The 27371-nt window shown below is 47.5% G+C and overlaps 1 protein-coding gene across 6 annotated transcripts in view; it reads right to left on the minus strand.

Annotated features, from left to right (window-relative positions):
- The window catches only part of FBXO15 (F-box protein 15), a 397776-nt gene that overhangs the window by 195039 nt on the left and 175366 nt on the right, over window positions 1-27371 (minus strand). For 5 of the 6 annotated variants that reach the window (XM_085605916.1, XM_085605917.1, XM_085605915.1 and 2 more), the window contains 2 exons: window positions 23887-24129; window positions 2322-2531 (listed from right to left, as the gene is read on the minus strand). In XM_085605916.1, coding sequence (XP_085462042.1) covers window positions 2322-2531; window positions 23887-24129 — 453 coding nt within the window. The remainder of the gene's footprint in view (window positions 1-2321; window positions 2532-23886; window positions 24130-27371) is intronic. The other variant, XM_085605920.1, reaches the window with a different exon arrangement.

Below are 27371 nucleotides of genomic sequence, written 5' to 3' on the forward strand. Positions count from 1 at the left end.
CTTACAATCAATACTGACTCGCTAGAAAAGGGGGCGGATGTATCAAAGGATTTCACCCATTCTCTGTCCGTGGGTAAATGTGATGGTACATATTGGGAAAGATTCTTATGAAACCAGCCATTTTACTGATCAGAGAAATCAGATGTAGCCAAAATATCAAATATGATTTTGATAGTTCCTGATTCTCTACAGTTTATAAATTAACTAAATATGTTTTGTTAACTTTATGTTATGTTAAGCTCATTTGTAGAGCGCATGGCTGCCCCAGCAACAGGGCGTCCCAGACCTAAAACATGCTTCTAAACACTGCATCTTAAGACCAAACACCACAAAACTGAAAAAAGCAGAAGGAAGAAGAAACAATAACTTTGTGATATCCCTAAACAACAAAACTCAAGCAAAATGTTAGCCCAGTCTTTCTTGCTGCTGCCTTGTATAAAACAATGACATTGTACTGGTCCCTTCAGGAAGAAATAAAAATGGCTCTTTCACTCAGCTTTTCGTTTATTTGAATAGCACTTAGTTTGTGGTTGTGAAGGTGTTTTTTCAGTGTTTATATGTTTACACTGGTGATGGCAATTTTCCTTTCGGTGGGGTTTAATCTGTTATTATAGGTTTGAAACCTAAAACCGGATAGCCTACATATAATATATTCCTCTCTGGGATACATACACCCAGAACACACACTCATCATGCATGCGCTGCATAGCATATCCCTGTACTGTACCCTTTCCAAGCATGCATGCATACATACTTGCAGCGCAGTCACTACTCCTTAGCTGTGCAGCACTCTACATTTAACTGATGTAGGCCAAAGGGGAGTTAAGCACAAAGCAAAGGAACTTTAAAAAGGTGCATGAACCTGTAGGCCTCATTTCAATAACACAGGTTAAAAAGGGCCTGTTTACTCCTACTGAACACTACATGGTATGCTTCCAATATCGCCCACATGCTGCTTAACTCCTGGGGAAGCCACTAGCCTTCCACCACTATGTGGGTAGCACTTTGGGTGTCCACTTCCAGTCCCACAAGACCACAATCCGTGAGACAGGCCTATGTCAAGGCGCACTTGCATGATCTTTTTTTTTGCCTAGGACAACAACAAAAATCAGAATTCATGATCCAGACAACAGTTCAGGTGGGCACTCAGGGCAGGGGTACACGTCCATAACCATGCAGAGAACGTTTCAGTCCGAACAGAGATATTCCGGAGGCCCGCTCAGGAAAAAGTAAACCCGATGGATAATCTGAATAAGCCGCTAGTCCAAGGTTTTGGGTTCCCACTTCCTGAGGTAATCTACCACTACTCCTCTGAGATGCTAAAGGGCTCAAAATTAGAGGATTAAGGGAGGTTTTGGTTTCTTAGGCACCAGGGATAATAGGGTGAAGACTGATTTATCTGCATCTATAATATATTCTGCCAGAAAAAAGGCCCCAAAAAATTGAGGCTGATGCGGCATGGGCTATTATTGCTGTCTTTGCCTCAGAGCCATGTGTTTGTAAACCTGACATTTCTGAATGTCGGTGCAATTTTCTTTGCTAGAGAAGATAGTTCCTTGGCCCTTGTAGTAGTTTTGCTCTGCTTGAAACATTCAAGTGTGTAGTCTGATTTGCCTCCATCAAAAGGTAGATCTATCAGCTGAGCACATAGCCATAATAATGATTGAATCACAACCATGCATGAAGACTGATAACTACCTCTTCGTCCATACGGTGAGCTCTTGTATCAGTAGTGTTTAGGCCAATGTGCATTAACTGTTTGGAAGCACCAATACTATTATGAACTACAGACTTCTAAGAGTCTTGCAATAGTTCTGAAACGTGGCCACCACAAGAGTGGCCATTTCCCAAGGTATTAAGCCAGCAAACAATTTGCAGTGGGACTAAGCCTTTTTCAGTGCCAGACTAGGATCTTAAAACTAAATGCGAAGGTGGTTTAGGTTTTCAAACTGGGTGCAACAGCATACACCTGAGCCACAGGTGGCATACCAGTCTAACCTCAACATGAAGTGAGCTATTTTGAAGAAGCAAACATGCTAGTACAACAGCAGAAATATTACACTTCACAAGGCACTTCGGGAACTGCCTCTGCAGCAAACACATTCCCAGTTACTGATGATGTTGGGATCAACCTGAAATTACTTTCCAATGCGTATTTTATTGCAATTATTAGGTACACGTTTTATACGTTCCCAAATTCTCATTTGGAATATCAAGTAAACAGGTAATATGCTGTACGTGATAACATATGCAACTTTTTGCTTAGTGTTTAAATAGACTATCAGCTTGGGGAAAGTGTTTTCACATTACATACAACTCACCCGTTCTTGCTGGGTACTTTACAGCGCTCATGCAGCAGCGGAGTCACACCATGCAACTGCAGTGTTGTTAAGATTCCTAAACACGGCCACGCTAGACCATACCAAAAGACAGTGACAGAGGTATCATTGAAGCAAACTTCCACTTGCTCCATCACGCGTTCCTTCCCAGACTTATCCTTGAGTGTGATCGCCCACATCAATCCTGCGGCCCTGTCAACAAGGAGGGGACAACATGAACGGTATTACACAAGTCACATGTAAACTCATGCCCTGGTTCTGACAATCATTAACATTACAACAACGCCTTTTTAAAAAGTCGGTCACCTGATGGAAGAATAGTGTCTTTAAAAAGGTTGTTTTGACTGAGTACCAAGTGGTGAGGGACAATGTTTCACAAAAAACGGGCAGAAAAATATGCTAATTATCAGCAATGGCGCAAGCACAATTTGCACCCGCTCCAATACAATTCAGAAAAGAGGAAGGACGGGTAATTACAGTCGGAACAATTTTGTAAAGCACGGGCAAAGCCAAAAGCTGTGTGGTTAATACCTGAAAGTTTCTAGATGGTTCCGAAATAGTGGTCATTCATCTATTCATGAACTCAGTCACTAATCCAGACACTTAAGCATCTGTCCGTTCACCCATTAACTCATTCTTGCATTCACCCAGATTCCCATCCACAACACTATACCAACACACATGCACAAAAAACTAAATCTATGAAGTACTGCTTTTATTTACCAGCCTGATATTTTGGCTCTGCTGCCAGCTGGTGAGCAGTGTGAGACAGATACCGGTATTATGAAACTGCTAATCATGGAGGACAGTAAGCGTGCAATTGGTAGCGTGAGACTTATAAGGCATGAAAGTGCAGTTATTATTGAGGGTATTTTGCTTTCCTAGCAGAAAAAGGGCTTTAAGAGTTCTTCTCATGTTTTGTGGAAGCCATGGATATAGACCCTCTGTGTATTTAAAGATGGATGCGTTTTGCTCTTAAAACCATGCTACAACAACCAATCCACAGCGGTGTCATCTTCCTTCAATAATGAAAAGTGGCAGTCTGCTTTCCCTTAGGAGGCTGCCTATAGATAGGGGGAGATGGATTTAACAATTTAAGACACCATGTACTGTCTTTCAAGAACCCATGTTCAATGACTACTGGCAGGAAACCTACACCCACCAACCACCCCACATGGTGCAATGACCCTGCCCAACATCATGTTTAAACTATATTTAGGGTTTAGAATTTTATAAAATATCTACTGGTCTGAGGGTCAGGATACTTCAGAAATGTACTCATCCTGTAAAGAAATCCACTTCTCCCTTTTAGTACCATGCAGTGAGGTGACATAATATTGCAGCGTTCTCATTTTATCAGAGTTCTGGTAATAGTCTCTCAGATTATGAGGGCTCAAATTACATTAGGGTTTGGATTCTAGCAGGACTTTGATATTGCCATCCTTCTGCAATCCAAATACTGGGGTTGAAAGTAAGCAGAAAGTAGTGCCAAAACCGGAGTGCACTGCTAGTCTGTGACCACCCACAAACTTACATATTTGAGTTTATTAACTATCTACTTTACAATCTATTCTCATGGTGCAAAGGTTGGAAATTTACTCCCGATGTCAAGAGTAAAACTTCCTCTAAGATGGGCAAAACACTAATTTCATGAAAGTGAATTTGAAATCACTCTGAAGATTTTCACTTCAGAAACAAATGTGTATTTGCCATGTGAAAATGGAATTCACAAAAATTTGCTAGGAGTATGGTTTCCAGGCCTACTTCTGTAAATTCCTGAACTGTGCATATCGTCTTCTCTTGAACTAATATTTATCGGCCATAGATTGCTATTGGTCATAAACTAAATATCTATCTGCTATTTTCAACTATTTATGAAAGTTATTGTCTGCTTTTTAAAAATGTTTTTACGATTGCAAAATATATTTTATTAGGGCTATACAATAAATATTTAAAACACAAAATACTACTGTAAACTCTTGTGAATTCTTGAAAGTCTTTCCTTTGCACACTTACACCAATGCACAGACATATAATTCTAGGTGCATTTTTGTGACTTTCTTTAAAAACTGGGATGGATCAAACACGTGTTATGATGCCGCAGAGAAACGGTATTGAAAGTTGCACAACAGATTAGCAAAACATTTTTTGAAAAGTTGCTGATTACTTTTGTGCTCATATTAGTCTGTAAGCAAACAACCACCAATGTTGCTTTCAGTATTCTGTACGTATTGGCATTTAATCAAAGAGCATTCTGGGTACACTTCAAGTAGCCTCAAATTGGTACATTTTATAAAAGTGTGCACATTTTTATACTGGAACTACTGCCAGTAATGCAAGTAGAGATCACAGCGTTTTCTTCGAGCACTAATCTTAATAGGAAACTTTGACAGTACTGCATCATAAACACAAGTTAGAAAAACTTCTACATCTGGATTCATGCCTTGACTTAGTGAGAAATTCCTCTTTCATAGAGCCATAAGAACAAGTTACTTACCTTCGGTAACGATGTATCTGTAAGAAACATTAGTTAGTTAGATTCCTCACCTTAGAATAGAATATCCCCAGGCGTCAGACTGGATCCGGAAGATTTTTCGTCAGCAATACCCCTTGCGCGTCGCTAGGCGTCGTCTGCGGCTTCGCGTCCGTCGTCGGCGTCGTGCGCCGGAATGACGTCGTCGGAGTACTTAGACGCCGCCCTCGCGCGCTGACGTCAGTTCTTGTACATAGCTTTCCGCGCCAGGAACGCAGAGCCATGCAAAGACCGACACTGGTGCCAAAAATAAAATCTAGGGGCCTGAAAAGGATAACCTTAACCCTAGATGTCAGTTCGCAGAACGGGGAGGATGGGTGGGTCGGTGAGGAATCTAACTAACTAATGTTTCTTACAGATACATCGTTACCGAAGGTAAGTAACTTGTTCATCTGAAAGAAACACGTTAGTTAGATTCCTCACCTTAGAATAGATACCCAAGCAATACCATCCCCGGTGGTGGGTCTGCGAACCAAGATCACACCAGAAAGTCCTGGAGGACAGAACGGCCAAAGAAGCCATCCCTCCGGACTTGGCTGTCAAGGCAATAATGCCTGGCAAACGTGTGTAGCGAAGCCCACGTCGCCGCCTGACAGATGTCCTGCAAAGGGACACCCCGTCCCAAAGCAGTAGTAGCCGCTGGGGCCCGAGTGGAATGGGCGCGCAGCCCAACAGGAGGGTCCTTTTTTGCCAAGGAGTAACAAATTTTGATGCACAAAACGACCCACCGAGAGATGGTCCGTTTGTGCACAGCTTTCCCCTTCTTAGCACCCACGTATCCAACGAAAAGTTGGTCGTCCACCCGGAACTGCTTTGTGCGGTCCAAATAAAAGGAGAGCGCACGTTTTGGGCCCAGACGGTGGAGCCTCTCTTCCTCTTTGGAAAGATGCGGAGGCGGAAAGAAGGTGGGAAAGGTGACAGACTGCCCAAGATGAAAGGGGTCACCACTTTCGGAAGAAAGGAGGGACGAGGCCGGAGGACAACCTTGTCCGGATGAACAGAAAGAAATGGAGGCTTTGATGATAAAGCCTGGAGCTCACTCACCCGTCTAGCCGAGGTGATGGCTACCAGAAAAGCAGTCATAAGCGTCAGCAGACGAAGAGGACAATTATGAAGAGGCTCAAAGGGAGCGCACATTAGAAATGTGAGAACAAGATTCATGTCCCACTGAGGCATTACAAAAGGGACAGGAGGGAACGTGTGAGTAATGCCTTTTAGAAAGCGTGTAACAACAGGGGACTTGAAAAGAGAGGGCTGATCAGGAAGCCGTAAGAAGGCAGAGATGGCAGCAAGAAAACCTTTCAAGGTGCCCAAGGCAGAGCCCTGCTGGGCCAAAGAAAGAAGAAAGAGGAGAACCTCAGAAAGAGGGGCGGAAAGGGGATCCACAGCCTTTGCTGTGCACCATGCCACAAATTTGTTCCACCGGCAGGCGTATACCGTCTTTGTGAAGGGACGCCTGGCTGCCATAATGATATCACAGACTTCAGGAGGCAAGTCAAATGGCATCAACTGCCGCCGCTCAATCTCCACGCATGGAGGTGGAGGCTGGACAGGTTCGGGTGGAGGACCGTCCCCTGCTGCAGCGACAGAAGATCCTCCCGAAGGGGCAGACGTATCGGAGGATCGGTCAACATACTGAGTAGCTCGGGATACCAGTACCTTCGTGCCCAGTCCGGAGCCACCAAGATGACTTGGGCCCGGTCGCGCTTGATCTTCTTCAGCACTCTGGGCAGAAGTGGTATAGGCGGAAAGGCGTACAACAGACCGCAACTCCACTCGTGACGAAAAGCGTCGCCGAGCGAGTGCCGCCTTGGAAATTCCAACGCGCAGAACTGCTGACATTGCGCGTTCTCTGCGGTGGCGAATAGATCTAACCAAGGCTCTCCCCACTGCTGAAAGAGACCTTGCGCCACTTCGGAGTTCAGACGCCATTCGTGATCCATCATGCACCGGCGGCTGAGTTCGTCTGCTCTGGCGTTCAGAGAGCCCGCCAGATGTTGAACCACTAGGGTGACGCCCTGGTGTTCCAGCCATGTCCAGAGGCGCAGAGCCTCCTGACAAAGGGTCCACGACCCCACCCCGCCCTGTTTGTTGCAATACCACATGGCGGTGGTGTTGTCCGTGAACACCTGCACAACACTTCCCCTGACAGAGGGAAGGAAGGCTTTCAGTGCAAGTCGGATCGCTCTCAACTCCCAACAGGTTGATGTGGAGGCGAGACTCCGCCGGAGACCAGAGGCCTCTGATCTCCGCCTCTCCCATATGGCCACCCCATCCCAGGAGGGACGCATCCGTCACTACGACATGCTCCGGTTGGGGAAGGGAGAGGCTCTTGCCCGTGACCCAATCGCGGTCCGTGAGCCACCACTGCAACTGTTTCGCAGTGCCCTCCGAGATCAAGACATGGTCGGACAGGTTTCCGTGATGCTGGGCCCACTGAAACTTCAGGTCCCACTGCAGAGCCCGCATGCGCCGCCTGGCGGGATGCACTAGTAGGATGCAGGAGGCCATCAGCCCCAGAAGCTGCAACACAAGCCTGACCGAAACCCAGGATAGAGGCCGAAAGATGGGAATCAGGGCCTGTATATCCCGGACCCGCTGTTCCGGCGGATAGACCCGGAACTGCGCCGAATCGAGAACCACTCCGATGAAGAGGAGCTTCTGAGAGGGACACAGGTGTGACTTCGGCACGTTGATGGAAAACCCCAGCAAATGCAGGAGATCCGCCGTAGTCTGGAGGTGGGAGACGACTGTCTGGGGCGAGCCCGCCTTCAACAACCAGTCGTCGAGATAGGGGAAGACTGGAACCCCTGATCTGCGCAGATGAGCTGCGACCACCGCCATCACTTTCGTGAACACCCGAGGGGCACTGGTGAGGCCGAAGGGGAGCACGGTAAACTGAAAGTGCTCTTGGCCCACCGTGAACCGCAGGTAACGCCGGTGGGCCGGCAGGACGGGGATGTGGAAATATGCGTCCTGCAAGTCCAACGCTACCATCCAGTCTCCAGGGTCTAGGGCAGCTAGAACCTGAGCCAAAGTTAACATCTTGAACCTTTCCTTCCGGAGGAAGGCATTGACGTTCCGGAGGTCCAAGATAGGGCGTAGGCCTTCTTTGCCCTTCTTGGGAACCAGAAAGTAGTGGGAATAACAACCACGACCTACTTCTGGGCTCGGAACGCGCTCGATGGCCCCCTTGGCCAAGAGGGCCGAAACTTCCTCGTGGAGAAGATTCAAATGATCCCCCGAGATACGGTGGTGCTGCGGTGGCATGGCTGGAGGGGTCGTCTCGAAGGGGAGGGAGTAGCCCCTTCGGACGATTTGCAGCACCCACCTGTCCGATGTGATGGACCGCCAGTGGAGCAGGTGAAGGCGAACCCTGCCGCCCACTGGCGAGGAATGGGCCGGGAAAGCTCGGACTAGGAAGGCTTGGAGGCAGATGCTGCCGGGGTGGATGTGGGCTGACCACGTCGTCCTCCAGAACCGCCTCGGCGGAAACCACGTCCGCGACCGCGCGCAGGTTGGTTCTGCGGCTGGTGGCTAGGCTGACGTGAGGAGGCGCCCCTTCCTTGGCCACGAAAGGGGCGAAAAGCGGAAGTGTGCGCCCGCGGGGCCGAGAGGCCCAAGGACTTGGCCATAGCCCGGGAGTCCTTGAAACGATTCAGCGCACTGTCCGCCTTCTCACCAAAAAGGCGAGTGCCATCAAAAGGCATGTCCATGAGGGTGCTCTGGACATCCCCAGAAAATTACGTGGACCGCATCCAGGCATGACGCCGAAGCGCCACCGTGGTGGAAATCGCCCTACCCAGCGAGTCCGTTGTGTCAAGCCCACAGCGAATGGCGTGTCGCGCTGCATCCCTCCCATCGGCCAAAGCCTGGGAAAGACGTGTCCGGGCCTCCTCCGGGCACAGGGGCAGCACGTCCTCCACCGTATCCCACAGAGAGTGGGAGTAATGGTCCAAGATACATGCGGTGTTCAAAGACCGCAGGCCCAAACTAAGGGAAGAGAACAGTTTCTTGCCAAACTGTTCGAGTCTCTTGGAGTCCCGGTCCGGCGGAGCGGTCGGGAAGGAGGATTGGGAGGTAGAGGCCTGGATAACCAGACTCTCGGGGGTGGGGTGTTGAGACTGGGGTCGCCCGGAGCAGGGCGGTGGCGCCTGGCAACGTTCCTATCCACAGGAGGAACTGTGGAGGGCTTGGACCAGGTGCCCTGCAGAACGTGAGTGAGGGCCTCATTGAACGGCAGCAGAGGCTCAGTGGAGCTTGTGGCTGTTTGAAGCACCTCAGTGAGGATGTTAGTCCTCACAGCCACGGCAGGCAGCTCAAGCCCGAGGGCCGCGGCCGCCTTGCGCAGCACCACGGAAAATACTGCACCCTCCTCCGAAGCCACAGTCGGAGGAGAAGTGAATCCAGTGTCCGGCGAGGTATCCAGCCCACTGGCCTCCCCCAGTTCGTCTGCCCAGTCCTGTGAAAGCTGCGACTGAACAGCCATAGGGTCCTCGAACCCCTCCCAGTCGCCCCCGTCATCCGATTCCTGATAAACAGGAGGAGCGATCGGAGCCGGACAGTAGAGATAATGAGTCTCAAGCGGCGCCGGATGCAGCGTCGACGGACGCCGCCTCGGCATCGGGTCCGGAACAGGGCTAAACCGGGGTACGACACCGCCCGGAGTCGGCGCCGGTGGAGACGGCGTCGGCGGCGCCGGTGGTATGGGCGTCGGCGGTGCCGGTGGTGTGGGCGTCGGCGGCGCCGGTGGTGTGGGCGTCGGTGGCGTCGGTGGTTCAGGTGTCGGCGCCGGCGGAGGAGGCGTAACAAGGTCAACCGGCGTCGAGGGGGGCCCAGACATGGGCCCCGCGGGGACCTGCGGCGTCGGGACCGGAGTCGTCGACGGCGCCGGGGCCGGAGCCGCCGGCGCGCGAGGTTGCCCAGTCGAGTCCGCGGGGCCCGAAGGCGCGCCAGCGGGCGTCGACGGCGGGGCCAGTTTCCTCATGGCCGAGAGGAAGGCACTGACCTCCGCCGGCGTCGCGTCAGTCCCAGGGACCGGAGGGTATGGGGACTTGCGCGGCGCCTGCGGCTCCGACGGAGCCGCGGGGGTGGAACCACCCGGACCCTCGGCCGTGTCGCGCGACCGGCGAGGGGAGTCCGAAGAGCGATGTCGTCTCCTGGACTTCTTAGAGTGTTTGGACTTACCAGACGACTTGGAGCCCGACGATCGACGATGGTGTCGGCTGCGGCTCCGCGACCGATCCTTGGACCTCCTCCTGGACCGGGACCGCGCCGGGCGCGGAGCCAAGTGGCGAAGCTCGAGAAGCTTGCGGGACCGCTCCCGCCTAGCTTTCGAAGTCAACGCCTGGCAATCGGGACACGACTCCGCGTCGTGGTCGGGGCCTAGGCAGTAGAGGCACCGACGGTGGTGATCGGTCACCGACATCAGTCGATGGCAATCATCGCAAGCCTTGAATCCAGGCATCCTACCGGCACCAGATGTCGATAGACAAGGATCAAAAAGGATCAAAAAAAGGTTTAGTCAAAAAAGACTAACAGGGGTAGCTCTCCCGGATCGGCGCTTACTGGCGCGGAAAAAAGAAGTAGTGACGTCAGCGCGCGAGGGCGGCATCTAAGTACTCCGACGACGTCATTCCGGAGCACGACGCCGACGACGGACGCGGAGCCGCAGACGACGCCTAGCGACGCACAAGGGGTATTGCTGACGAAAAATCTTCCGGATCCAGTCTGACGCCTGGGGATATTCTATTCTAAGGAGAGGAATCTAACTAACGTGTTTCTTTCAGATACTGTACTTTAAACTGGCAGCCATATGGGGTTGTGCTAAACAGGACTGGGCCTTCTCTTGCCCAGTAGACAAAATAAACATGAAAGCTTGTTATCCTTGACATCAAACATTATGTCCAGGGCGTCAGGCGATTAGAACACCCATGTATACTCTCTACCCAGATCTGTGAGTGATCGCAGACCCAACCTCTTTTCCAGAACTGCCTCTGGCTTCACACACATCTCCACGCGGTTTCGAGTAGCTGCAAACCATGGCTAATACAAATCCAAGTGCACCAACCGTGTAGCCACTCCAATCTCCCTGCATCTGCACGCCCCACCTCCCCTGCAGGTGTGCATACACAGTGCACATGTATAGTAACATGCCCTATATGGGTAGGGCCCAACGGTGGTAAAGTGAACTCAATGGGGGTAGTTGATTAGTAACAGGCAGGACCACTATACTGCTCTGATGCTGAAGAGCACTTAGATATAATTGTGCACTAGATAAACCAGTACTATGTAGGATAGACCCCACACACCCTTATTGTTGCCAGTATGGATGGAAGGATGGTGGCCCAGAGGGAAGCCCATGAGCAGTCATATGAATACATAAAGGGTTCACAGCTGAGGAAGGCAGAGAACACATCACAGGGGCTCTGCTTTTTGTCAGTCTAGTATAATGTGCACCGGCTAGCACAACACCATAGACCACCAAATAATTTCATCTGGACCGGACGATCATTTTAGGAGGCTTGTTGTAACTGGTACATGGGGCATAGCATAACGTGTAAAGTGCACGTTCACCGCAAAGGGTATCCTGGCGCTGAATAACAGATGACTATTGTTACCCAACTCAATAGTACTCACTTTCTTTACCTCAGAAGGATGAAAGCTGAATAGACCCGCCGGAATTTGACCCTGTGACCGCGAGGTCAAACACAGGCCCCTACAGTGCGCGCATTAGTCCACTAATCCACCAGACCCGGCATGACATTTTTACTGTGTTTTTTCCAATGACACTCAGTACTGTAGCTGTTTGAGACTGCAGTGGCACAGCAGGTGATGCTGGGGGAAGATATACAGCGAGCGAGCAATAATATTACACTTTCACTGTCATTTATGTGCGAAATGGCAGTAAGGGTTCCAGGGCAATCAAGGGCACTGGACTTCAATTGTGACAACTGGAGTCTTTCACTTTTGGTGTCTTGGTGCCAGTTAAGAATAGATTCAAAAGAAGCACCAGGAACACCCCTTTAATTCTTGACTCTGATACAGAGCAGCCAAAGGCTTAATTGAGGACAGACGTGGTGTGAAAACTCAGAGTTCACATAAACACATTTAATTTATCAATATCCAATCATCACTTTACTTTTAGGAAGAAAAAGTGCAATAATTCACACACAACTAAATAGTAAATATAAAAATTATAAACGAAGACACTGAAAACCAGACCTTTGTACGTACCACTAATTAAAACTCTGAGTAAAAAGGTCTCTCAGTGTTAAAGTGTAAAGGCACTTGCTTTGGCATCTGTAACAGACCTCATAATGTAACACTCCTTCTCTTTGGATCTATTATAGCAGTGGTTCTTAATCATGAACCGCCAGCACTGCCGCTGCCGCTGCCTGTCACCGCATACGGAGGGAGAGGACTACGCCTCCCATACTGATCTGCTGGTCTTCGCGCCCGGAGGCGCATAAAGAGAAGCGCGGCTCCCGCTTTGCGGGAACCGCCACCACTGCCGCTGCCTGTCACCGCATACGGAGGGAGAGGACTACGCCTCCCATACTGCCCTGCTGGTCTTCGCGCCCGGAGGCGCATAAAGAGAAGCGCGGCTCCCGCAACGTGGGACGCGAGCAGGCGCACGCCGTGCGAAGCCCGAGCAAAGGGCGGGCCGTCCGAGGCCGAAGGAGGCCGGGCTGGGCCTCGTTATTTGGCCTCAGCAGAGGCTGCTATTTTTTACCTGTCCCTCCACCCACGGACATCTGGTGCTAAGGTACTGTGAAGCCGCTTATTGTTTATTGCATTTGCCGTCGATAGGTGGCCACACAATCGTGTAATTGGGCAACTACATCCTGTGTTGTAAAATGAGCAAATTGAAAGGTGTAGCCGGGACCCTGGACGCATTTATTGTAAGGGCGGAGTCACTTTTATCTCATGAAATCCACCTGACTGAAAGAAGGTTGTCTCTGGACCCTACCACGCTACAATCTCGTTTATCGCTGGGTGGCTCTGCTAATGTCAATACAACTTGTCCAAAAACACCAAACACATCACCAAATATATCTACAGCAAGACCTGTCCCTGTTTCCTCTAACCTATCCTTACTATTTGAAGATTCCCCTAATGTGCCCGTTTTAGATGCACCCTGTATTAATACTAGGGGTAATGCCGCTAAGGCACAAAGGAACACTAAATTAAGCAGTCAATCTATTAAGAAAAAGCATGCTGCTTCTGCCAAGTCTAACTCTAAAAACGTCAAAGGCTGCCAATCAGCTGGGAACCCAAATATTGTGGTGGCCACTATTACAAACTCAGTAGCAACCCAGACAGACAGCATTTTTGAACCCATGTGTAATAAGGTTAATACAGGTGCCGCGGGGGGAGCCACACAAACAGGGTTCGCCATGGAAGCTCTAGAGTCTATGTTGGTTTCCCTCAAGGATGCGATTGATAAAAATTTTGAATTGTTGTGGGGGAAATTTAATCAGTTGGACCGTATTGTGGATAACTTAAGAGGTGGGAGGTTGAACAAAGTTTATGACGAAGCAGGACGAGGGAACAATATACCATCAGCAGCCAATAAATATGGGCCTGCTACGCAACCGACGGATGTCGCTCTCGCTCCCCAAGTTACATCCTTCGTCACCAATCCTAGTGTTTCCTGTTGTAATCAAAATAACTTACCTGTGTCAAATTCAATCCCTACACAGAGGGGAAGCCTGGGCATACTCCACATGCGTAACCCCAATGATTTCAATGCGACACTAGGCAGTGTGAAGTGTAATTTCCCTCAGCAGGGAACTATCGAGGCTGACCAAAAGAATGTGGTCACGGACCACCTCAGAGACACACACCTAAGTCCCAATACAGACGTGCTGAGCCTGCCACCAGCCTCCAGTCCTTATGTGTTAGTATTGGCTGGTGTTCCTAACCTCGCCGAGGGACAGAGGGAATCTTGGTCAGACCTCCGCAATAAATCTGTAGATTGGTTACGCAAACATAAAGGTTTCCACCCCTCCTCAATGAATGAAATCATTATGGCAAGGAGAGTAGGGTGGGTTGGCCTCTCGGATAAGAACATCAGCGGTGATTGCATTGTCCTTAATTTTTGTACACCACACACGGTCCGTCTATTACTTAGAACTCAAGAGCAATCCTTTTCACAATATACCGATATTTGTGCACTCCCCTTAGGTTATTTTGACAAACCACCAGTTTCTTCATTTAGGGATACCCATGTAATACCCTTGGCAGCAAATAGGTTTCATGCACTTTCCAACTTGGACGCTCAGTACTGACAACAATTGTTGTCGACTAATCCGCAGGCCCATGTGGGGGATTATTCAGACACTGTACCCCCATCCTCTAATGATAAATTGGTCCCAACTATGGCGAACATGGGAGCTAATTTAAGCATTCTAAGTTGGAACGTGGCGGGCTTCAATCCAGGCTTGGAGAACCAATTTTTTAAACTACATTGTGTCCCTGTTGCGACTGACGGGGCTGAGATTTGGGGTACTGCAAACTGTCCCGGCATTCAGCAGGAAGAAAATAGGTTTTGTAGGAAACTATTGGGTATCCCAATCTCTACCCCACAATACATCTGCCAAAGAGAACTTAATCTTAATTATATATCGGATTTCATACGCGCCCGTCCTGCCCTTTTTTGGCTATCGATATGGAAGAATCAGGGTGCCTCCCTCACCAGAGAGATCATTAATGATTGTCTCTTGTGTGACAAAGGGATGGAAATCCCCTGGCTCAGTGGAGTATACCAAAGCCTGTGCAGCGTCAACAAAGGAACTATTTTCCTAAAACCAAACATAGCTTACACTGTGCCAAAAAAGGAGCTTAGAGATGCGCTTTATTCTTTATATAATGGAGAAAGGACTGGCCTGGAATCTAAGAAATCTTCTGTTCTCAGATATATGTCCATTGAACAGGACTATCATTCCCTACCTATATATCTCACCCTACACATGAGTCACTGGGAAAGGAGCTTATTATTCCGCCTTAGAGCAGGAACTGTTAGATTTGCACTATGCTTCCCTCTTGGCTATCACCACAATCTCGACCATGTACCATGTCCTTGTGATGGGGTGAGTGGCCAATCAATTTGACACTTTTTATTTTTTTGTGAGTATTATATTAAATATATAAAGTGGTTTTTCAATCCATTTTTTAAAAAGAGAAGGTCAATCAGCCTGGATAATGCTTATATGTGTTTAGTTTCCTTGGCTGACGAAGAGCTGATCCTTCGCACAAGCACTTTCCTAAGAATTGCCATTAGAGCACGTAAGACCATGCCCGACCCTTGAGCCCCCACCTGACTGACTATCTTTGTACTATCGTTAGTTGGCATATTGTTTTATTTACAGAAAATTATTTATTTTTTACCAATGAAGTTTCTTTTAATATGTCATCAAATGTATTAATTGTTATAGCTATATTATCATAAATGCTTGATTATTGTGTATTGTTAATTTTCCATTTCTGCTATTTATATTTTTCGTTAATATGTTGTGCTTTGAAGGGTATTAAGCTACCTGAATAAAGTTTATTGAACTTGAACTAATCGTTTGACTTCTGGGGCCCCCACCAATTATTCATTACTGGAACCCAGGAACCCCCACCCCCAAATCATTATTGAAATCCAGAGGCCCACCACTGAGTCATGACTGCTAGCCGAGGCCCACAGCCAAAGCACTGTCGATGATTTGAATTGCAAAATACACAAAAAAAATACAGAAAAAAACATTCAAACATATACACAAATGATGAAACATTTTATTTAATTCACAAACATTAAAAAAAAAATCAACATATGAATTTGGATATGAAGGTTGGAGCTTTTCTAAATTTAATTCAGGCCACTTATCATCCATGCTATATTCTGTTTTATGCACTTGCACTGCTTCCATGCATCATTCTGAGGATACCCGCTTACTTTTTAGTCTCCAATTTCAAATTCCTACACATTTACAGTAAGTTTTAAATTGTTCAATTGTATATTTAGCTTATCTATTTATATACACTTTATTAATATGTTAATATTATTTAATTTTTTAAGTAGTCGTGGACCCCCTGAGGAGGATTCGTGGACCCCTAAGTGTCCCCGGAACACAGGTTGGAAACCACTGAATTACAGAGTTCACAAAATAAATCCTGTCTTATTGCATTTGTGACTCCAGTGATAAACAATGGAACTACTTCATATGCAGACTAACACAACTGCTGCCTATCAAATGCTTATAATAATAAATAATTATCAAAGAGGTGGGGCCAAAGTCGTTCTCTTCATACTGGTTAGGTCTGGTTTTACAGTGCAGCTGTTGCCAGACATTATATGATAAAAAAATAACTTTCTGGAGTACTATAGAGAGGGACTGTGACTCCACCCAGATGCTGGCTGACCAGCTTAATCACCAAGCCGCTGTGATCATCTGCCTATTCAGTTGTATGAACGTGGCTCTTTATTAAGTAAAGCTATTATTAGCTTTACGTTTCAGTCACACACGCCACTCGGGTCACACACAAGCCACTGCGATGTTATTAAACAACTTCTCCTAGATAAATTAGATAATTGTGATGTGTGTTCTTCATTGGATACCACGGGGAAAAGCTTATGTTCAATACAGCAGGCTTTGTTGGTTATGATGGCAAGCCAATGTAAAAGACTATAATCTAGATTTGTTTATTACAAAAACGTATGAAAGAGTCAGTGTGCCTGACATATTTATTGTGAAAAGAATATGTTAACATCAATAGGTATTTAAGGCTGGATTATTATTACTCCGTATTAAAACCTGCACTGAACTATTTTGTTACATGGAATCGGACAGTATACCACAGTAGGCAAAGGTTTTAGTGTTGGTTACGGTAAGAACTTGGGTTTCTGGTCGGCAGAGACCAAAATCCTAGCCAGGGTAAGTCAGTAACAAACTTTAAATTAACCTGTGCTCACCCTCTAGTAGCTTGGCACAGAGCAGTCAGGCTTTACTGAAGCGGCAATGTGTAAAGTATTTGTGCAACACTTCAAACAGTAACACAGTAAAAGCACCACAAAAAGATTCTACAATACTTTAGAAAAATAGAGAATAGTTTTATAAATAAAACAAGACCAAAACAAAAATAATCCAATCAGTATGAATTTGTAAAGATTAAATGCAAAATTAGCGCTTAGAAGCAGTAAGCGCTTGAAGAGTTAATTGGTCGCGCTGGACCAAAATAAAGTAAAATGTTCAAGCCGACTGCGATGGAGAACGGCCCGGATACAGGACCTACACATGGCCCACTGAGCAAAAGCACCTTGATCCTGGCCGCAAGCAACTAGATGCGTTGGTGATCCCCACACATTTGGGGTGATACACCGGGTTTCTCCTGGCAACAATGGTGATGCGCTGGTTCAGAGATGCAGCAGGTCCAGACGCAATGCGCCAAGTTTCTTCACATTGCAATGGGGATGCGTCTATCTTCATCACTCAGTGGCGGGGGTTCCGGAGGTGATGCAGCAATCCCAAAGGCGATGTGTCGATTTGGTTCCTGCAACAGCAGTGATGCGTTGATCCTCTCCTCGAAGAGGCGGCGATGTGACAGTTCGAGGAAATGCAGCGGTTCCAACGGCGATGCGCCAATCTAGTTCCTGCAGCGGCGGGGATGCATTGGTTCCAATCAGCGCAACAAGATTGATGCGAGTGTTCTGGCAGATGCAGTACTTGATACTCACTTCCAAGGACTCAGGAATGGGTTGGCACCATTTGGCAGAACAGGACTCCCACCAGGCAGAGTCCAGGTTCAGTCTGCAGGTTGAAATGACAAGTCTTTGATATCCCAGACACTTCAGAAACAGGAGGCAAGCCAACAAGCCCTTGGAGACACTTTGGCTCTGGGATGTGTAGAGTCAGTTTCAGTCCTCACTCCAAGACAAGAAGCAGCAGGCTGCAGGCCCACACAGCAAAGCAGTTCAGCAAAGTGGCAGCCCCACCAGCGGAACAGAAGTCCTTCTTCCTACTGATGAAGGATACAGGTTGGCCCAGGCCCTCTTTGTGCAGGCTGCGGTAGCCTGGCCCCTATGCAATGCTCTGAAGCATCCGTCTGCACAACAAATTCTTGGGAGAAGTCAGGGGCCTTGAGCATGGGTGCTGGGCACATGACCTCCTTCAGGGTGTCAAAAGATTTCTGGCACGCCTCTGTCCAGATCATCTGACATGACTGCTTTTATAAGTCACTTCTGTCAAGGAGGTAATAATGGTGTCATATCCCTTGACACATCTTCTATATAAACCAGTGAGGCCTAAGAAGGCTCTCACTTCTATCTGGGTCTTGTGGGGTTCCCAAGCAAGAATGGTTTCAATTTGGGGCTGAAGGGGCTTATCCGTGTCACCCCCCCTGCTTGGTGTCCCAAGTAGATCACAGAATTCTGCCCTATCTGGCACATACTGGCCTTGATAGTCAGGCCTGGACTCTGTAGAACCCTCAGCACTTCCTGGAGGTGGCACAAGTGGTCCTCCCAACTAAGACTGAAGGCCGCAATGTCATCTAGGTAGGTGGCACTGAAGTTCTCTAACCCAGCCAGGACCTGGTTGACCAACCGCTGGAAGGTGGCAGGGGCATTCTTCTACCCAAAAGGCATGACCCAGTGTAAAAAACACAGACCTCTCTTTAGCCCCCTCGGTCAAGGCAATCTGCCAGTACCCAGACACTAAGTCAAACGTGCAGAGGAACTTGGCAACTCCAAGCCGATATGTAAGCTTATCAGCTCTGGTAATGGGGTGTGTGTGAGAAAGTGCCATCTTTCCTGCATGGTATGACCCCACTTTTTGCTGAATTGCTGATGTACTTTGACTGAGTGTGCCCTGGGCTCCTGCCAATCAGGTACCCAGGGCCTATGTTCCTTCCCTAAAACTGTGTTGAAGCCTAAACCCAATTGGCATCTCTGGCCACATGTCAGCCCCTGGTAAATGGTACACTAGGTACCCAGGGCCTTGTGACCAGAGAAGGCCCCTACGGGCTGCAGCACTTATTGTGCCACCCTTAGAGGCCCTGTACCATGACACACACACTACCCTTGCAGGCTGAGTGTCTGGGTGCAGAACAAAACAGAGTCGACATGGCACACATCCCTGTGTGCCATGCCCACAAGACACAAGGTGTGGAGAAGTGTAGCTCACTGGTTAGAGGAGGCATACCCTGAAGCAGAGGTCAGACCCGGGACCAGGGTTCGATTCCCGACGCGGCAGGGTCTGGAGCCCAATTGTCCACGGACTCGATAATTCTCGTTTCGGTGCCTACTCTAAGCACGAGTTCACACTATGCAGCTCTGGGCAACAAGCTTGCTTAATCTCCACAATGGCCCCCCGCGGCGGGATGCCTGGCTTTCACCTTGGGGATGCCCAGTACGGGTTATCTCACAGGGAAAAAACCAGGACGGGTTCCCAATGCAAGCGCCGAGATGCCCAAGGGTAATTTGAGCGCTATATAAGACCGCACATACATACATACATACATACACACTGCCCTGGCATACATCTGCCACCCCTCTAGCTGGGTGCCCTATGCCAGTGGTGTGGGTACAGGTGCATGAGCCTGTGCCCCTACAGTACCCAGGTCCATTCCTGGGCACTGTAAGTGCAGTGCTGCCATTTAAGAGTAAATGGTGCTGGGAGATGGTCAACACAAACTCCACAGCACCATGATGGCTACACTGAAGACTGAGAAGTTTGGTATCAAACTTCTCAGCACATTAAACCCGCACTGTTGCCAGTGTGGGATTTAATGTACAATGCACGACAGAGGGCATCTTAGAGATGCCCCCTGAACCTAACCTACAATCCACGTCTTGTCTGAGGGGCTGCTTAGGCTGCCATACAGCAGACATGTTGCTGGACCCCTGGGTAGAGAGCCATCCGCTCTCCTGGGCCTGCAACAATGCACATCCTGGGCTAGGTGCTAGGTCTCCTCCCCCAGGATGGGCAGGGGAAGCTTCAAAGGCATGCTGCCTTTGTGAGCTTCTCGAGGACACTTGCTGTACTCAGCAACTGACCCCTACCGGTTCTGACCCCCACTCTGGCGGGAAGACTGGCCGGAAACCCCAAAGGTAGGAAATGGGGGGGGGGGGGGGTCAGCCTCTGCCAACCCCACCCCTCAGGTGGGGGAGGCGAGGTGAAGCACATCTCCGGGCTCTCGCCATCTTGAAGATGGGGAGCTCTGCCCAATCAGGACTAGGCTACTGCCCCCCTTCCACAGGACAGTGGCAGGATAGGGGGTGTACCCACCCCAGGGAGGGGACCCATTGGTCCCTGTCCTTTACCTACCTGTAACGCCCCTAAATGTAGTATTTAGGGGCACCCTGAACCTTCCTTCCTCAGATCCAGATTCCGAAAAAAGAAAGAAGAACAAGGAACAAGAAGACCTGCTGTGCATCTGCTAACAAGAGGAAGACACCAACTGATTTTACCCCAGCCCTACCGGCCCGTCGACCTTCGAACCTGCTTCTGCTAAACCCCGGCATCTCCAGTGGTCAGCAACCTCAAAAACCCCGAAGGACCTGACTGCCTTGAGACTCTATCTACCTGGGACTCCCACGAGCAGTGGTACTGCCCAAAGCAAGTAACTGACCCCTCATCAGCCAGGAACCGCGAACCCTGCACACTCTGCACCCGCCAAGCCTGGCCTGTGCTGGAGTGAACAACAACCACGAGGACGTCCCCCCGGCGACTGTGACCCCGAATCCAGCACCCAAGGACCCACCTCGACGCTCTTGACAACGCCTGCAGTCTCAGAACCAAGGGACCCCTCCAACCGCGACCAGCAGAGGGTAAGATTTCCCGACGCCAAAAGGCAGCCCTGCACCCGGCGCCCTGCGGCCCCCTGTGCCCAACTCCTGGGTGCCTACCTATCCTCCAACTACCCAACTTACCTCTCAAAGTGGTGGTCGCACCTGAAGAATCTTCGTCCCCGAGTTTGCAGCCTTTGTTCGTTCTTGAGTTTCTCCATTGAAATCCATTGAGCGCACGACGGCTCAAAAGCACCCTGCACCCAGCCGCCCGAGTGCCCCTGGCAGTGCAACCTCTACTCTAATCTACTTCCCCATTTGCCCTGAGCAAGTCACCAGGAGCCCAGCTCCCACAGCAGAGTGGCCTGCTAGCCAGCAGCCACCAACAAGAGGCCCCCTGCCTCCCATAGGATAACATTGGGCCTAACTCACTCTGCAAATATTCGTTAAAAATCGCCTGTATAACAAAAACACATTCTTTCAACTATTTACAGGAGATGCCCCAGTGCTGGATCCAGGATCCAACACGGAGTTAGAAAAAGTAACAATAACCCCACTTACCTGCTAAGTGAATTTCCTCCTATAGGATAACATTGGTGATTCTATGTGAAAAAGTGTCATCTTTTAAAATACAATAATATTCCTTATTATTCAACTGTTTACAGGAGATGTCCCAGGACTGAATCTAGGATCCAGTCTTGTGGTAAGCACATTAATCCAAAAAGTTATCAATTGCATTTAACTACAAATTCCCATTGAGCTCAATGTTATATTGTGTTTGAAATTGTGTTGCCTATTGCAACAACTGTATCTATTGCATTCAAAAGTCTATTGCATATTGAAAGTATTTATCTAAAGCATCTCATCCTGAGAAAGTATATTTTGATACCTATTGTTGGTTCTAAAATAAAACAAGCATATATTTTTATATACAAACCATTGGCCTAGAGTTCAGTTATTGAGTGTGTGAGACCATTTGCTGACTGTGTGTGTACAACAAATGCTTTACACTGTCCTCTGATACTGCCTTACTGCTCGACCAAGCAACCACTTTAGAGAGTAAGGTTATATCTAACTTTAGCCTCTGCCAAACCTCTGGGGACTGTGGACTCTGTGCACACTGTACCTATTTGGGAACAGTATATACAGAGACACTTTCTTACAGTGTGCATCTGTCTTGGTGACTGCATTGAGCCCACGGTATTCCACATATAACCAGGGTTCTGGTGTGACACCTGGCGGAGCAGCCTTGTGGACCAACACCACTGGGCTGGACCAAGGGCTGTTTGAGGGCTCGATAACCCCCAACGCCAGCATCTTAGAGATTTCATCTTTTAAGTGGGTTCTCAACCTGTCTGATAACCTGCACATTGTGTTCTTCACAGGCATGCTGTCCCCAGTATCAATATAATGGAAGCATCATGTAGTGACTCCTGGGTAAGGGAGAACAGAGACTTCTGTTCCTACTAACTCAGTACACTTCTGGACCTGTGGATACTCTGACAGGAAGAAGGACTGCTGTGCTGCTGAAGGACTGACCCTCTGTTGGGCTGCTGCTTTGGAAGGACTGCTTTTCTGCTGTGCTGACCAGCCTGCTTCCCTCCTTGCCTGGGTGAGAAGAACTGGACCTGCACCACTTGAACCCAAAGTGACTCCAAGGGCCTGTCTGCTTGCCTCCTGTTTGAAGTCTCAGAGACACAAAAGACTTCCAACTCCCTCCCCAACAGCACCAGTCACTGGGCCCTTGGAAGTGGGTATAAAGTGTTGCAACATGCAAAATCCACGCTTTGAAGATGATGTGCCGCTCAGAACCGGCACAGAGTGTTTGTCAGATTGCTATTAAGGATTTTGAGGTCTTAGGGAGAGCTAATTTTCACATCGAGTTCAGTATTGTCCACATACATGAGGTAGGAGATGTGTGAGAGTTCGAGGATTTTAGTTAGGGGCTCCATGTACAGGTTAAACAGAGTAGGGGTAGAGTAGAACCTTGGCGGATGCCCAGCATGGCAGTGTCACTTGTTAAGCCCCTTATGAGTGCCTTATGCCTAGCACATAAAACAGCTGAATATTACACTAATAAAGGGCTAATTGCATTTTTGGGGGCAGAATGTCATTTAGACCTGAAATAGGATCTCAAATGAGGCAGTCTTTGCTCATACACCAACTGCAAAGTGCCAGATGACTAAGCAGATATTTTACAATGGGCTTTATGCAGAAAAAACCTAGTCAGAACTTAGTGGCAAATAGTGTGAAACTCTGATGGACCATACTGAAATGTGTTTGAGGGTGTGCAGATTTGAATTTCGCAATATGTGATGAAAAGACGATCTGACATCAAGAGCCCTAGAAAAAAGAAACAGCTGCATATTTTATCAGTTAAGAAAACACAAGGCCTTAGTGGAAAAGCCCCTAAAATTAATTTCCTGGCTGAGATTAAATTACTTCAAACCATTATGAATACAATAAACAACTACACCATTGTATCTTTCTGTAAAACTACACAAGGATCCTGTTAGAAAAGAGCTCAAGTTGACTAATCTTTCTGAGGTAAGGTCAGCTAAGAAGGCATTTTTTCATATCAAGGGACGAGTATACATAAAACTCCAGGCTTGAATGGTTTGTGCATTACAAGAAAAACAACGAAAACAGCGATTCTATTGGGGAGCAGGATGTAAACGAAACAGATGTAAATGTAGCAAAATAATAGGAACAAAGTTGCTACTTTCCATTTGCACAAGGCTCATTTTACGAGGTAGGATACATTTCTACACTGGTAACTAGGCCCAGGCCATGTTACCAGTAGCCACTTAATGCTGATAGGCTGGTAATAGTAGTTACCATCCCCAGTGGACTCATGAGAAGTGTTCTTTTAAAGTACACTTGAAAACTAAAATGAGGAATTAGGAAAGGGAAGAAAATCGGACAGGGAATTACCAATTAATCGTTTCTTAGTGAACCCTGAAAATTCAGCCTGTAATGGGCCCTTCTTTGTATTTTCAGTACCGTAGATATCAGAAGCTCTGAAGGTGGGGAAACAACGACCTCTATCTCGGGCCTCTCATAAATGAGGGCCTAGGAGTCCGTGAGATGCAACATCAACTTTTGTAGTTCAGCAATACTTTGATTAGTTATAAACACTAACTTCAAAATCGTTACTATACATTCAAATGTTAGTGTGGTACATAACCTCTTGCACTTCTTTCTTTCTGCATGTGGGGTAACTAGACAAAAATAAGGGTACTTACGCAACAGCCTTTTTGATATTAGCTGGAAGGCCAGTGTAAGGATTTACAGGTTTGAGCAGATTTATAATTCCTTTCTTTCCAGCAGTGATAACCTTTGAGATATACTCCTTTTTCCAATACCCCATATCTTTTTCCTGGATGGTACTGTGGCTTAAGTGACTGTCAATGGTTTCAACTGTTTTGGGCTTCCAATGTGTTTTCTTTGATGTATGTAAAGAAGAGTATATTCTGTACCATAGTACACTGGAATAAATGACAAAGTAGCACATCATTAATATAAGCTTGCAAATGGATTTAATTACTAAACATTTTCATGAACCATATCGTATTACTCCCACTGTTACAACACTCGGTTCATGAAAAGGATCTCACTATACAACATGAACTCCAAAATAAACTTCACAACGTAAAGCATCAAATCACCGAACAAGATAAACTAAATAAGAGGCTAGAATGCACAAAGGAGGCTTGACAAAACAGGAGTATTAGCTGCATATAAGGAGAATAGCAGCTGAGAATCAGTCGATGAAGTGGCCTTATATTTGAAGGCTTCAGGTCAACAAATAACTTCGAACAATCAGCTTTTCAAACCAAAAGAAAAAGGTGATGGGTATGGTTGAGTGAATACTACCTTTGGTCATTCTCACTTGGCACGGAGAACATCAGGCCCCTTGTTATATCACCATCCTGTTACCCCTGAACAAGAGTATGGGTGCGTACGCGATTCAGAAAACAACTCTTTTGGAGAGGCATGCAGCATTCACATCTTAGTAAAGCTCCTTTTGATGACCACCCACCCAGACTGCCGAGCGCACTTGTGCCAAAATAAAGCTGCAGTCAGCGGATGTAGAGTAAAGCTCTGTCACAAACAATGAAATATTGAATGAGGTGAAGACCACAACTCAAAAAATTAAACAGCCACCTTCTGTGCACGGGTGTGAGTCAGAAATAAGCTCAGGAACTTGAAGAGGCATATGGGAGATCATCCTAAAACTACTTGCAAAAACCAATATAAGGGGAATGTTCTGTGAAGCAAAGCTCTGCCATCCAAAGTAGACTCGCAATGTGGAGGAGTGTTGGGCAGATGTGAATGCCCTGCAGAAGGAACCACATTTTGATTCTGGTTCTCTCCAACATGGTCAGCCATGTAAATTAGCTTGGCAACATGCAGTCAAAGTAACCTAAGCACATTATAGAGAAAAGTCTCAACAGCTCCACAGATTGCACGAACAAGGAGGTGGTCCTACATTAGTTTAGATCTCCAAGGACACAACAGCATAAATTACATACGAGACCCCTGCCCAAGAGATGGCACACACCAGTCACACACTTCTGAAACATCTAGCACAGTATGCCCGTGTCTCTTAACTGACTCTGTCTCTTCCACTCCATGCTTAGCAGTACTGGAACATAATGTTGTTCAAATTGGAGAATCGGTGTGGCCACTGCAGCAATCCTTCCTAGGAGTAACACAGCCCTGCCACTTACCACGCATCAGGGGTTAGACTAATGAAGTTTAGCACTTGTGTCCATATCACTGTACTAAAATGCATTAGTCATGCGTTTACAGAGCTCCTTGACACTGGGTAACAGAACATCTGAATTCAACCCCCACCCAACTAAATCACTTAGATGCATGTTAGTATAAATTGACTTTTGGTGTCTACAAAGATGAAAGGCAGCTTTCAAGAGGGTTTTAAAGTCTAATGAGGAGTGACTAGGAGACATTGATGCCAAAGTAGACCATCCAGTGTGTTGGGTTACTTAACATCTTACTTATCTGATGTTATCATTCACCCAAAAAGGAATGGCTATAAATTTGTAGAGGTCATCACAACAGACAAGTGCAGAGACCAAGGTAGCAGCCAGTAACACGTGGTTCTGAGCAAGTGGGGTGTGTCACATTTAATGACCAGGTAGGCAAATGTACATTTTCTTTTCTGTCCATTTTGGAACAGTCAATAGCCAACTGGAACAGGGGTTCTGTAAGTGGACAAATAGTTCTATGACCAGCATACTCATAATCTTATTTCTTTAGTATTTTACAAAAATTATTTCTATATCTGAGAAACAGCTGAGCACAATCACACAGCAAAGAAGGGGTAAATGGAAGTCAGAGTGCACAGACAAAAACATGTTCCCGAACATCTGAGCAATACATATTTAGTTTGCAATTCTTAAAGGGGTACTGCGGTACTATTGGCCTGGAGGTTACGAGGCATCAAGGACGCAGACCCTCATAGAAGTCCGTTGTTTGAGGAGGTGTTGTAGCTGGTGTGATTTGCTGAACTTCTGCCCAAAAACCACCAAGAGTTTAAAAAAACAATAGGATATTGGGTTGCATTATCTATGTCCACGGCACTGGAAAAAATGCACACTCAATAAATAAGTGGTGCTGTAGACCAATTTGAAAGCTACGGAAGAATTCATTATTCCTGGACTCTGGCAATGTCCATTGTAAAGAGCCCCTACACTCACACAGTAAATATGGCAGTGGACACCCCTGACTCATTCAGGCAATCAATATTGATGGTGCAGCATGGCAGTCCTCCATTGGTCCTTCTTCCAGGCCGTGGAAATTAAGAGTTCTGGGTGCCAGATTGATTTTCAGAAAATGCCCTCAGGGTAGGATGCGGTTGGTAACCAAATGTCTACCAGGTTACCCCCCCCCCCTTGACTCACCACCAAAGGTGTGGCTACCAAGCGACTACACACCCCTTGAAGAACCTGATTTAGAACTGGCTTCTCCCCTCATGTCCCTAGTGCCAGCGTGTCTGCCTAAACAATAGAGCACCCCTTTTCTAAGTGTTGCCCATTTGCATTTCAAAAGGTGGGTTCTCCTTTGAAGCTTGCCTTTTTGGCTAACAGATGTATGGCTTCCTGCAGGAGGGAGGTAAGGCCTTTATCCAAAAAAAAAATGCGCAAATAATCTAGGGATCCTCATGGACGATACCCTATCCATGCAGGACCATGTGCGGGTTCTATGTGGAAGAAGCTTCGCGATGCTGAACCTCCTAAAAAGGCTATTCCCCTGGAAACCGTGAGATTGTAGGAGAACCATCACGCAAGCATTACTTACTAGTAGGTTGGACTATGGTAGTGCATTGTTCGTGGGCATGGCAGACTACCTCTTCACACGCCTAAAAGTGGTGCAAAATGCAGCCGCCAAACTGGTATGTAATAAAGACTGAGACTCAGCTCCGCGTTGGAGTGCCTGAAACTACTTCACTGGCTGCCAATTCTCCAAAGAGCAAAATGTAAGCTGCTCAGTCATGCTCACAAGGCGTCGCACAAACGAGGGCCTCCTATCCTACAGAACAAAGTTGAATTTTATGTACCCACCAGGTGCCTAAGATCACGGTCTCTAGCTCAAGCCAGAACAAAACACATTAAGAAAGTAATACTTGGCAGCAAAGCATTGGAATGAACTACTACAAGACCTCCGCCTTACCGAGGAATAACCTTGTCTTCAGCCAAAAACTTCT

This window comes from Triturus cristatus, chromosome 5_1, assembly GCF_964204655.1.
Source record: "Triturus cristatus chromosome 5_1, aTriCri1.1, whole genome shotgun sequence".
Classification (NCBI taxonomy): Eukaryota; Metazoa; Chordata; class Amphibia; order Caudata; family Salamandridae; genus Triturus; species Triturus cristatus.